The following is a 14,529-nucleotide window of genomic DNA, read 5'->3' on the forward strand; positions in this document are numbered from 1 at the left end:
AAGAGATCGAGATTTGGCCAAGATTTCTAAGGACGCGGATGCGGTGTGGTCATTACATTCAAATTGATGTAGGTCTGAGTCGTGATCATTACGTTTGATGTAAGTAATATATCAATAATATTCTTTGTTGTTTGTTTTAATGTAACTAACTCTCATTAAATGAGAAGAATTCTTGTTTTTTGATGTAAGTTATACCTCAGTTTGTGCAGTTATTTTACTTTCTCCCAAAACTGAAGCGAGTCTCTCATGATCGAGGAAATTCGAGTGAAATCTTCATTTTGTATTGAACATGTTGAATCTCAATTAACATTCATAACTATTAATCTTATTTTCTCTTAAAGTCATTTTTTTTATACCAATAGATTTATAAAATATTATAGAGACTATATGTCTTTTAGGGTTGATGATTTCTAAATGTTCACGAATGATATAAACCAGAATCAAGCAGCACTATTTCTTGTTTTAGGTGTATAGCAAGAAAAAGCTACATATAGCTTTATCAAGCTTTATAGCTTTATTAAGCTATTCAAAAAATAACATTCACTTTAGTATCGTAATATATAACTGCTTCCCTAACATTGAAAAACAGTACCGCTAAAATGTGTATTAGGTTCCAGCCTCCCGGTTTGTAAGGTAAGTATAGGTGATTTTTCCCTTGTAAATCTTAATGAATACCTTAGTTTGATGTTGTAAATATTTATTTTATGTGATTTTTCTTTTGAATAAATTGTATGAACAGCATTCCAACACTCAAAGGCATTCTGCAGTTTTCATCAAGGAAATTCGAATTATAAATTGTATACAATTAAAATAAATGCGCAGACTCTTTTATTTTATATGCAATTTTGAACATGAAGGCATATGGTATTTTATGTGACATTTAGAATCAAGTTGTTTTGGGGGTGAGTGTGCACGGGATGGGGGGAGGCTTCATCCTTCTATGTATATATATTATTTTTTCTTTCCTTTTTAGAGACTATGTCAAAACCAAACATCTATTTTAAACTTGTTATTTAAATATTTTGCAATCAAGATGTAGGAAGTGATTTGTAATACCCCATTCATTAATATCTGCATGTTTTGAATTTTTTGAAAGAACAAAGTTGATTTTAGAAAGAAATGCATGTGCATTGTATATTTTTGACAGTTGTCATAAGAACCTCTGAAGTAAAACAACATTAAGTTTCTCTCCAATTTTGTTTTGGTAAATTCTCACTTAGAGATGAGATGTTGACAGATGTATTTTGAAATTCATAAAGTTATTGGTGGGGGGAGGGGGTGAGTAACTTAGAAGAGATGAGATGTCATATATTTTGAAAATCATAAAGTTGTTGTAGGAGGGGGGGGGGTGGTAGAGCCAGAAAATTGCACATTGTACATGGGACTTTATTTGTAATTGATTCTCTTAATGAATAAACAAAAGAAATAAATATTATTTTAAGTGAACAATTACAAATGAGCAAATATAAAGTTTTTGATAATTAAATTTAAATCAACAGTCATCACATTACAGTTCAATTGAGAGATATGGGGTGAGGGTCTGGTTAAAGAAAATTATTTAATTTTTTTGTCCAGCATTTAAACAATGATCTTGCTTCTTGTAACCACTTAATTACCATATATAAATATATACATGTACTTTTAGCTTCATAGAGGATCCATTTAGCAAACTTTGCGAAGAAACCTACTTGAGGCCTTGATGAGGAGTACATTACATTAATACTGGAGGTCAGTCACAAATACTGTTAATGCATGTACATGGGGAACTTAGTATTAAGTAAATATACCCCTCTACAGTTCATTTCAGAATACTATCTTTTTTTTTGACCTAGTTCTTGAAATTCTAAAATGTGAGCGAAATATTGGTGTGCTTTGAAAAATTGCAAGAATTCATGTTATGAAGGTAGAAGATTATTTGAAAAATTTGCAGATCTAACTCTGCAATAAATACAGTATTTATGAAACTGGTAACATATTTGCTCAATGACAAATTGAGACAGGTAAATGCCTCAGTATTTTGAAAAAGAGAAAACATGTGCTGATGGAACAACTGAAAGGGGCCTGATTGCGATTTGAAGTGGAAGTATTAAAATGTTATTTTTCCTTTCTTTTAAGTATTGATATTGGTATTTCTAGACTAATGGTCAACCTAAATTCAAAAGTAAGTTGCAAGTTACAACCAAGAAGCAGTGATCACAATTGTTAGTTATGTAAACAAGGCTCGGGCCTTGTTTTTGTTTTATACACAGGTCTTTTTTTTTTGAAAATGTCATGGTTGACTCAAACTTTTTTACTAGCAAGTTATTTAAGTGTACACCATTAAACAAAAAACTCCAATGTTTGTCACATCTCATTTCATTCTAAATATGGTATTTTCAGTTTGGCATTCTATTGCCAAAGAACTGTCCAATAACACACACAAACACACCCTCCCTCACCCCCCTCCCCCCCCCCCCCACACACACACACAGAGTTATAACTACTGCTCGAAACAGACATACAAAAACAAATGACATTTATTTAGACTAAAGGAATATCTTGACTTTTATCACAGCTGTAATGGCAAGACTTGGTGAAAAACTTGTTAAAGCCTTCCATCAGCAAGAGCTGTGTGATTTAGAAATTTCCTTATCAGATGGAAGTATCATGGATGCACACAGGACAGTGCTCATATTGGGCAGCGATTGGTTTAGAACATGTTTAAATGAAAACTGGGACCCCAAGCAATCAAAAAGGACAGTTATTTGCCATGATTTCTTGCCTTCACAAACAAGATCTGTGATAGAATTTCTGTACCAACATGAGATTGATTTATCTTTTGAGAATGTTGAAGATATGTTACAGGCAGCTCAATTTTACATGGTTTCAGATTTGTCTGAGAAATGTTTAGATTTTCTTCAACAATCCATATGTTTTGATAAAGCTTTGCTTGTTTTACATATTGCACACAAATTTGGTTTGAAAAATGTTGTGCTATCATCATTGTTATACATTGACAAATTTGCCAGAGACATTTTATCAAATAGTCCTGCAAATGAAATGTTTTTTCAGTATCCTGTAGATTTGATTAATTTGCTGCTTGAACGAAATACATTATGTATTCATGAAGAGAAGTTATTTTTGTTGATAGTAAAGTGGATGAATTCAGAATGCAGAAACGTTTCAGAAACTTGGAGGAAAATTGTTCCAAATATCAGGTTTGGTAGAATGTCTGCTACTTTTTTTATTGAAAATGTTGTTTATAGAAACATAATTAGTGATGATTTTGCAATGAAAGTTATGTTGTATTTGAATTCATTGAGTGTTTGTAAGGACACAGTTGGTCCAGCTTTTCAATCTCGTGCTTGTGTGTCAGAGGAGGACATTAGGATCATTAGATTTTTTTCAAAAAGTCCAAGCAATACTTGGAAGTGTGATGAATTGAATGGTGATAGACTTGTGTTTTCTGTAAATAGAAATATACAATTTCATGGCATCATTTTGTATGGAAACTACAATGTCTCACTTTTAGTTGAAGTGTCATTATCTTGTGATGAAAATATTCTCCTTAAGGAAAAAATACGTGAAGAGTTGACTGAGGAGTGTGAATTTTCATTTATTTTTGCAAACAGTGTTACTTTAGAAAAAGACAAGTTGTATACAGTTGCTGTGCACATGTCTGGATGTGATGTATATTTTGGTATAGATGGATTAACAACTGTTCAAACAATCTTTGAGGTAAATAAAACTGTCACAGTAACTTTTTCCGACAGTATTTGTAGTCTCACAAACTCAAGAAGAGGACAAATAAAAGGCATTATTTTGCATTGATAACTACAGCAAATTTGTGCATTGATATTGCATATAAACGCAAATCATATAAACCCTGTTTGTAACAGACGTAAAAAAAAATCCCTCTTCATGTATATACTGGTACCTTTGAAATATGTATTCCTCTAGTAACAGTTTTAAATGTTTATATTGTTTTATTGGGGGCAGTAATGTGGCTGCTGCATTATATTTGCATTACATTTATAGACATGTAACATTGAAAAACATTTTGTATTCATGAACAGTTTAGTGTTGTAATTGGAGTGTTTTATCGGGGGCGGTAATGTGGCCGCTCCATTTACATTACAATTATTACTTATATATCTGCAGCATTGAAATACTTTTTGTAATCATTTGGATTTTAGTATCGTTAACTGGAGTATTTTATCGGAGGTGGTAATTTGGCCGCTCCTTTTGCATAACAAGTAACTTCCATTACATTTGTTATTAAATTTATTGTAAATATCATTGTGTCTTCCATAATGCAAATTATTATTATTTCATTGCAATGGAGTATATCATTGCTGATTGTATGTACTGTCAAACTTTGTTATCTGGAACCTGATGAGCCTGAGAACAAAATTCGAGATATCCGAGGATTCGAGATATCAAGGATAAAATACTTAAAGAACATGTGGTTAGGACTTCCACATCACTTCGACATATCCATGGTATTCGAGATATTGGAGTTCGAGATATCAAAGTTCAACTGTATATGGGTGTGTTACTTATGTATTACAAGCATACAAAATGCTTGTTGGCAAAATTAAAAAAAAATCCCAGCACTTAAAATCATTTCACTTTGTATACCTCTTTAGCAATCTTATAAGTCAAGCCCTATTCATATCCAAAGTTATGGGTGAATTATTTAAGATATCAGATATTGGGTATATATGTCTGAGTTAACAAGCGAACACAAAGAACCAATGATTTAACTTTATTCACATAATAAATAAATACAATTGTTAAAAAGTTCACCGAGATATAAACTTGGTCGGTCAAATCCTGTGAAACATGAAGGTCTTCTCAGAAGATTTGTTCATATAACAACAAATTTCATATCCCGATGAAATTTTAACATTGCAGTTTATAACTTTAAAAAGTATGAACAGTGTTTTAAGAAACAATGTATCAGTCAATCAATAAGCTTGTCTGATGATCATTGAGACCTAAAAAATGTGACCTCTTAACCAGTTCAAAATTTCAAAAAGAGAGAAATGTTTTTGCTTTTTAGTAGGTTTATATTAGAAAATATATAGAACACATTTGAACAACATTTCTAAATTTTTGCATGAGAGAATGCTTAGCTTGACTGTGGTCTTGTTGTAATTGTATTTGTGCCCTGTAATATTTGTGTGTCATTAAAAATATTATCTTAATGAATATGGTTTGTGTAGGACTTGAAATTGGTTATTATATAAATGTTGCATGTAGTTGAGTGTAACATTGAAAATTTTCACCCCAAGAAAACCATTTTCGACCGAGGCGCAGCCGAGGTTGATGGTGGTTTTCGAGGGGTGAAAATTTTTAATGTTACACTCAACTACAGGCAATATTTATTATATTATACTGAATGTTTTATACACATACATATTACATTAAACCTTGCAAGCATAAATTCTGAGCAGTCCATATTTTTTGGAATATCACCCGTTGTCAAGCAATGTTGACTTGCTGCGCTGGAGGGCGTGGCTTCATTATTCAGCGGGCAATGGTGTTTTTTAACAGATGTTTCTCGACGAATCAGATTCAACTAATTTACATGGAAGTTTAATTTATATATATATATATATATATATATATATATATATATATATATATATATATATATATATATATATATTTTTTTTTTTTTTTTTTTTTTTTTCTTGAAATGCAGTTGGTTTATCAGTGTGCATCTGAATATAGATATCTGCTGCATTTGATGCAAAAACTGTCAACTGATGTACAGCTCTTTTAAAGTTTTTTTTTTTTTTTTTTTCAGGATCTTCTCTCTAAGTTTCATATTAGAAATAAGAAAATATTGACAATGAATGAAGGTAACATTTTGAAACTATTGTTTTCCTTTATAATATTTCATTACCAATTAATGATTATGCCATGTTGAATTCTTAAGAGAAAAATGTGGTATTAACTATATACATGTATATAAACAACAAACAGCAATTTAAGAACTTACCAATAATTTTATGTACAATTTATTGCAGATTTAAAATCGTATATTGAGTTTTATCATAGACTTGGTTTGCCACATAAAGAAATTGCCATTTTATTGAAAACAAAACATAATCAACATTACAGGTAATTCTTTTCCCAGACTTTCTACTTTTCATATATTTTTGGACAAGTACAATTTGAAATATTTGTTGAATTTCTAAATGTAGTTATGCAAGAAATGTTTTGCATGAAGGAATTAAACCATTTTAATATAATATTGAATTGTTTCAACACTGAATTACATGCAGATCCTTTATATTTGATAAAAAAAAACCATGCCAATAAATAAATAAATTTCAGGAAATTTTGAATGGATTATAATATTGTTCATGTATTACAGTGTATTAAAATTAAAAGATCTGTTCCTGTTGGATCATTTTTATTACAGTGTTGAGTATCTAAAGAGGAAAGTTATTCCCAAGTTACACTTAAACAACAGGAGAGGATCTGCGCAACTTACAAATTTTGATGATATTTTACAAGCTATACTGGTAACTTTTATGTCTTATAGCAATTTGTTAACTTTCATAATATGCATGCTAATATATGATAGTACATGGTCTGTAATTTGTAAATATTGATTATTTCGTAAACATTTACTTTGGCATGAATAATATACAGTATTTATCATAACCCCCCTCCCCCCAACAAATAAGTTTGATGCTTGAATGACGTGTATTTTTTCTTTGAATTCTTGAATTGCTTAGTAAAAGCAGGTAAAAGTTAAATCATTTTCAGTAATTTTATTTAGAAAATTTTGTGATTAGTTATGGAACTGCAATTAAATATTATTAAATTATTAAAATTTAGTCACTTCAAAGCATTATTTTACCTTTTAAAATGAAAAAAATCAATTTTTATGAAATAATTTCACAGATTTTAATTGCAGCTTGAAATGTCTCTAAAGCCAGATAGAAGTGTATCCGATGTGTTCTTTAGATTGAGATTTATTTATGGATACATTGTTAGAAGGTAATTTATATTTGTTGTTTACATACATACTAGCTGTTTTTAATCCCTAATTTGTTTTTCCACAATTTTTACTTGACATGGTGTGGATAATTGGTTTGAAACTTGATGTGTCACTACCTAATGAGAAACATATGATGAAGTTATTTACATGTATTTGGAACTTCTCATTTTCCCAATCAGGTTTATCCTTCAAATAGACATGATGCTCATGATCATTTAAAATTTATATTCAATATTGCAATTCAATGAATTCAAGGAATTTATTCTTGAGAAAACATTAAGTGAAATAATTATTTTCTTTCTAATTAAATTGGATTTTTATGTGTTCGCACAGTACAACCAGTTAATGCACATGCAGTACACATTTTCCAATTACCAGGTATACATTTAAGCATTTGTGTTATTCTTACATTATTATAATGGTTTAAATTATAGTGAAGATATTTGAAAAGACCTTTTCCTTCTTTGTCGTTTCTACAGTTCACATCAGTCCTCATATATTATATAATTTCAAAATAACTGATAGAATGTGCAAATGAAAAAAAAGGTAGTTTGCATGAAACTATGTGTAGTTTCATTCCTTAGGAACTAAGACCTTCCTCCAATAGAGAAGGAAATTTCTGTATGGTTTAATTCTCAGAATAATTCTAGATGAAAACAAATTTACAAATACATGTATTCTCATCAGAATTTTCTTGCTTGTGCAGTACTCTCAGAATGCTTGCTATTCATTAAGTTTAAGGTGCAAGTACAAACAGGATAGTGTGGATGGAGGGGATGGGGTATTATACTATCTGCATATGTTAAATAAGTTATTTAATGATAATAAATGTATCCACTTTAAAATATTTGGACTTTCAGAAAACTGGTACGAGAAATAATGACCACTTTAGACCCTAAAGGAATGTCCAGAAGGAAAGGCAATAAACTTAAAAGAAGGCAGTACCTCAGTAAAGGTTAAATTTAACTACATGTGTGTGTGTGAGAGATAGGGTGTGTGAGGGAGGGTAGGTATGTGTCTTGTGTGTGTGTTTGTGCACTTTATTATGCTTTGAACATTTTCTTTATGGTAAATGTAAGGGAGACAAGTTCTGATTTTTAGTTTTTTTAAGCATATGACTATACAACATTAAATGGAGGGGTTTTATGTAGTCGATGTGATTTCAAAGTCTTGCCATTTTGTTTTTTAGGTCCAAATTGGATATGGCATATAGGTAAATATCAAATTAGCCCAAGACAGTTTTTCTTATTTTTTTTCTCTCTTTCCCCCTCACCCAACCTATTTTCTTAAACATACATGTTGATCAAGTGCCTTAAAAGTAAACATTAAGGATATTTCGTGTTTGGCTGTATTGAAGATGGAGGATTGTAATTTTTGATCTCTGGATGCATGATTGATGGTCATTGTAAATTAATTATATTAGTTGGCTGGATTGCACAGTGTACATGATGAAAGCCCTCTGAGACAAAGATGGTCTAAGATGATACTTTTGTCAATTAACAATGGTATACTGAAACATATGCTCATCCTTAATTATAGATGAAAATGATTGATATATATGCAGGTAGATGCTACTTATTTTTAAGGGTAAAAAGATAAAATTTTCCATTTCTATTTGTTTTCTCTGTGATAACTCTGAAAGTTAGGAGAGTTGATTTCTTGATCATTCCACCGGAATGCAAATTTCACCAAGCGAAAGGTCAGGAGGTAAGAAGGCCTAATATGCATGTAATTCTCGTGCGACTGTCTTTGTGTTTGACGTCAGTGGGCGGGGACTATTGAAATTGACATGTGAGGCCTCGTGTAATTCAAATCTATTAGTCTACACTTTTAAAATCTAAATTCACAATCTTATTTCACTATGAAATGGAAATATAAGGAATCACTGTCTAGTTAGTAGAGTATGCCAGGGACATCAACGATAGTGGGAAACGTGGGATAATTTATGCATAACGGGCTTCGCCCATTATGCAAATTATCCCACGTTTCCCACTATCGTTGATGCCCTGGCATACTCTACTAACTAGACAGTGATTCCTTAAATATCTTGTATCCTTAAGCAAGCAGGCACATAACATTGTTTGTTATGGTGGAGAGGCCAGACAAGAAGTGGCCAATTGGCTTGCTAATTTATCTTTCTATATATAAAGATAAAAGAACTTTAAAAAAAGAAAACTGCAGTGGCAACCTGTAGCCTGTGATCTATGTTAAACAGTATTTCAAGAAATATTAATGTGGGATAAATCTTCTTTTTCTAGACCAGTATGATAAGTTGAGTCCATACGGAATACACATCAGTGGCTGTATTGATGGGTAAATTGTTTTTTTTTTAAAGCCTTTTGTTTTAGGAAAACATTTATGAAACACTATGAATCTTGTATACAACAAGTGATTGTAATTTTCTCAGATTAACTTTTGAACCACTTCAGGATTTTTAGATAAATGTTCATTAATTTCCTTTTCTTATTAGGTTTTCTCGCTACGTGCTTTGGTGCGAAGCAGGAATCAGTAATAAAAACCCAAAGAAAATTGCAGCATATTTTATAAACACATTAGAACAAGTTAATGGTAATGCTTTATTGTTCTCCTAAAAAAAATGGAATGTAATTGTAAGTGCTAATGGAATTTCTTTCAAAAGTTTATAGGTAAAAGCAGATAAATACTCATTTGTGTTTTATATTGTTATGATAAAGATGACCTTTCCAATTTTATTGAAATGTTTGATGATTTTTAAAACAAAATGATCATTTACCTCTTTTTTTCAGGATATCCACATATTGTAAGGGGTGATGCAGGTTAGTTTTATTTCTTTTATATATTTAGATTTCTGATTTAATAAATATTGCCTTCTGCTGTTTTAAACTTTGCAGCACAAACATTTGGTTAATTTTGTTTCATGCTTTTGTGCAACAAACTGTCTTGATTAGGTGTAGTGCTAGGGTTTGTCCCAGGTTGTCAAAACTGACACTCTCCTGATAAACCTACATTGTGAGGGTCAAAACCGTGCTATCAATTCAATAATAAATTCAATATAACATAACCAGTGAAAATCATTTTTATGCATTGTTTCCTTAATTGTGCTTCCTTTTCTGCTGCAATGTGTTCAAGTGCTATTACAGTACTTTGTTTTTTCAACCTCCACTTCTGTTTGGGGATCCTCTGTGTTTTCTCTGAAAATGTAGTATCACTTAATTAAAAAAAAGGAATGAATTGAATTTTACTATCAAGTATATATATATACTGAACCAACATAATGATATACACATTTTATTATATATTTACCATGTGTAAAGGTACCTTAATTTGGAAAATTGAATTCTCACATATAATCATAGCCTCCAAACAAAATAAAGTATGATGTATGCAAGGTTTGTATTCAGCAGAGAGGAACACAGTTTAAGGCATTGAAACCCAAACGAGTCGCTTTCAGAAACGCAACTTAGGCCTGTATGAATATTCACTTACCTGAGTCAGAATAAATTAAGCCAAAGTCTACACCATTTTGTGAAAGGGTCCCTGACACAGCAGCCTTTTATTTAAGATAAATGTGAAATAATCCCTTAAAAAAATGATACTTTACTTTTTATTAAAAGGAACAGAGAATGGGACTGTAGCAGCCATCCAGAACTTCTTAAGAGAAGATGATGAAGATTCTTTCTGCAAAAAAGCCTTTATTTATGGCAAATCAACACATAATCAGGTTTATAGATTTTTCTTTCAAAATATACCCATGTCTTTCTTGCATTTTTAGGTCATCTGATTCACTTAGGTGACCTATTGCCATTGGTCTTTGTCTGTTGTCCATTATCAATTTTTACATGCTGAACTTATCCTCTGTAATTATTGAGCCAATCTCCACTAGAGTTGGTGGGTAACATCTATAGAGGAAAAGGAATATAAGTTCTGGAATTCATTATCTCCAACCCCAATGGAGCTGAGATTTTGGATAAAAAGTTGTAGAAATTGATGCATGATTTTAAATCTTCTTCTCTACTCCATGGCATCTAGCAGAGAAACTACTACATTGTTATGATGAACAAGGAGGCCTCTAATTAAAGTGTGAAATTTTGGCCCCAGGAATGGGGGTTTGTGTGTTTGGGTGGGGCACATTGGTCATATAGTGAATATAAAAATATTCTTCTCCACTTCTTGGTATCTATTGGGCAAATTAAGTACATGGATAGGATAAGGAAGGGAGTCTCTATCAAAGTGGTGAAATTTATTGCCCCAGAGTCAGGGGTTCTGGTGTTAGGGTCATATACTAGTAGTGAATGTGCATTAACTATTTGTAAATCTTTACTATTTGCCACATACCATCCAATCTGAGTGTATGTTTAGAATGATCATGGAAGCATCTACCAAAAATATTTATAGTTACGGTCCTACAGTCAAAGATTCTGGCTATAGGGTGGAAATGAAATGAAGCTGCATTTATAATCCTCTCTACTACTAGGCACCCAGCAGGGAAACTAAGTGACTGCATGTATGGGTAGGAGAAGCAAGGAAAAATGTAAAAGTTATGATGCAGGGTCAGAGGTTATTTAAAATTAAATACAATTATCCTAAAGTTTGTCATGAATGAATGTGCAAAGGAAGGCAGCAAGTTTTTCATGTCTGTCTGAGTTCATAGATTTAGTTTTTGTTTATTGAGTCTGTATCACAGTAAACATTATTCTCTCTGTGTGTCAGGAGCGTTCTGGGCCAAATTTTCTGATTCAAGTATTAAGGTTTGGTTTTATTTTTCATAAATGGTTTCAATTTTTTGTTTTCCTTTTTAAGGTAGAATACTTTTAAATATTGTTTTACTCATATGTACAGACAGTTTAAGTTTTGTAATTGTGAGACACAAAAGATGAATTTGCATGCTGTAAAATATTTAAATATTGATAATTACTGAGTTTGATCTTGAAAATATTGTCCTTTTGAAAAAAAATAAAATGGATGTGGACTTATAATGAAGTTTATCAGTATGACTCTTTAATTATCTTTAATTTTTAACTTTAATTTTCAATTTTTATTTTTTAAGAGGATTGAGAGATGGTGGGGAATTTTACGAGGGAAATGTACAGATCGATGGATACATCATTTTAAGGTTAAATATGAGATTTCTATCATTTTATGTAAGAAATCCGATGTTGTTTTCTTTTTGTTTTTTTTGTTTTCCATTTTTTTTCTTTAAAAATTTGTTATTGTTTTCAGGAATTGGAAAAGGATGGCCATTTTACAATCGGGGAAAAACTGCATATGTAAGTTTGCTTTTGACATAGAAGAAAAACAACAACAATGTAGGCTGGCTGTTCATCCATGAATGTTTCCATTAACTGGATATTTTACAATTCTCTCCCTTTTTTCCAAAGAAATCCAACTGTTTTCATATGAAAATGTTTAAATATTGCATGTCAGTGGGGGTAACATTGAAATTTGTGTACATTAGAAATCATTGACCATCAACGGTAACCCTTGATTGCTTGCAATAATGGAATGTGTATAATATTCAGGCTGTTACAAACTGCAACATTATTCAAGGCATTGTACACTTGTATCTTACCAATTCAGTTAATTGTATGTGTATTTAGATTGTCAAATTCCTTATTCTAAATACTAGCCATTTTGACCAAAGAGAATACCTGTGGTGAACAGTACATGCATATACTGTACATGTATTTTGCCATGTCAAAATTTATTTGTGAATATCCTCTGTTGTTATGTGGTTTTGCCCAATTACATGTACTATGTTAATCTATAACCCTAGAAGGTGTGGTTTCATCATTAAAGAAAATTCGTGATCTTTTATTGAATGTTTCTTAACCAGTGCATTTAGTTTTGAAGCCCCAAAAACTAATGTAACCATGTTTTATTTCAGAACATTAGTTCAATATTGTTACATGCAAATTATCAGGAAAGAATTGGAGGAGGTGAAATTGGCATGGAATTACCATAGAATTAGGAAGCAAAAAACAGGCGATGTTGTTCCTGGGATTCCAGAACTCCTTTATCATGTTCCAGAAATGTTAGGTCAGTTAATTTCATGTATGTAATTTTTTAGAATACATAAGAATTGCACAATACAGTTTGGGAAAAGTGCATTGACAGAGGAGAACAACAACAAATATCACACCCACCCTCTCTCTCTCTCTCTCACACACACAGAAAGAGAGAGAGAGGTCACAATTTAAGGGAAAGGGCGCCAATTTTAGACACAAAATTTCATACGCGGATAATAGAGGCATTGATTTTTAGGCTGTCACTCAAACACTGCATTATGATTTATATTATGATTATGCATTTATGACTTCTACTGAGATGTTCTGTGTGCAGTGATTTACTCATTTAATTCTTCTGACAGTGTATAAACATCCAGTCTCATTTAAAAGTATGTAAATTAATGTTGATAATTGACATGAAATAATGAAAATAATTTAATATCATAATTTTGGGGTTTTCCCATTAAAACTAAATTAATTTTCAAGTGTATAAAGTGGAAATTATTGTTGAGATTGTTGTACCATGCTCTTGATGAGGGTTTCAAAATAGAGTGTCAACATTCTTTCTCTCCAGTAGTTTCTCTCTGGTATTTTATTGAATGGGTTTATTTCCACTGCTGATGAGGTATTAAAATAATACTTTCACATGGAGTTCAGTTGAAATTGGTATGGTATGGTATGAAATGTATTTTATATGGAAAAACATGTTGTTATTTAATAATTATGTCATTTTATTTCAGGCAATCCACAGTGCCGAAATTACATTCATCAAATCAATGTTAACGATGAAAAGTTTCAGTTCCTTAAGGACCAATGCTGCTTTGAAAATGAACTGGATAAAGACACTAAGGAAGCTCTTGATGTCATTTGTGACAATTACCATCCTTCAACAGAACTAGAAGCAAAAACAATGTATATAACACTAAAAGATATACTGGAACAATACATTTATCGATAGGTTGTAATGAATTCTTGATCTGATTTATAAATACGTAATATATTCCTATAATTCTCTTCCTTTTTTGTATGTTTTCACCAGCACTGTAACATACACTTTTTTTATATTAGTCTTTTACATGCGTTATTATATGGTACTGGCTTTTCTGTCCATCAGCCTGTTCATCTGCCTTTATAATCACTCTAAGCCTTTGCTTATCAGAATAGGTTCTTGTTTCATTAAAGTAGACCGTGAGAAAAAAATCGAGTGCAGACTTGCTCAATAAAATAAATGGCATTTAGTTTTTCAAAATTACACTATTTAAAATTTTGGTATGCTTTGGAATTAATTAGATGTTGGAAATTGAAATTTCACAGACAACAGATTTATGGTAGTAATATTAGCTATGTTGGTAATTCTATGTTTATAATCCACTCTACAAGTTGCAGGGGTATAATGTTCTAATGTGACAACCCCTCTTTTTTTTTTGGTCATTGCAACTCTGAAACCATTGAAAGAAATTCCATTAGTTTTTTTTAGTTATTAAAGACATGAAGTGGAGATGAGCATATATACAGGAAAATCTGGTTCCATTTTTTTTTCTGGGA

The 14,529-nt window shown here is 31.3% G+C and overlaps 1 protein-coding gene across 1 annotated transcript; it reads left to right on the forward strand.

Moving 5' to 3' along the window:
- The first annotated feature begins 2,559 nt into the window (after positions 1–2,559).
- On the forward strand, positions 2,560–3,810 carry LOC133184910 (BTB/POZ domain-containing protein 1-like). Its single transcript, XM_061319979.1, has one exon. The coding sequence runs from the start codon at positions 2,560–2,562 to the stop codon at positions 3,808–3,810; it is 1,251 nt and encodes a 416-aa protein (XP_061175963.1).
- The last annotated feature ends 10,719 nt before the right edge of the window (positions 3,811–14,529 follow it).

Source organism: Saccostrea echinata, unplaced genomic scaffold (assembly GCF_033153115.1).
Source record: "Saccostrea echinata isolate AGI-Se365-2 ecotype Australia unplaced genomic scaffold, CSIRO_AGI_Sech_v1 ptg000011l, whole genome shotgun sequence".
NCBI lineage: Eukaryota > Metazoa > Mollusca > Bivalvia > Ostreida > Ostreidae > Saccostrea > Saccostrea echinata.

Bases quoted from the DNA above. Each gene is read 5' to 3' on its own strand.
- LOC133184910 (XM_061319979.1), top strand. From the start codon at position 2,560: ATGGCAAGACTTGGTGAAAAACTTGTTAAAGCCTTCCATCAGCAAGAG.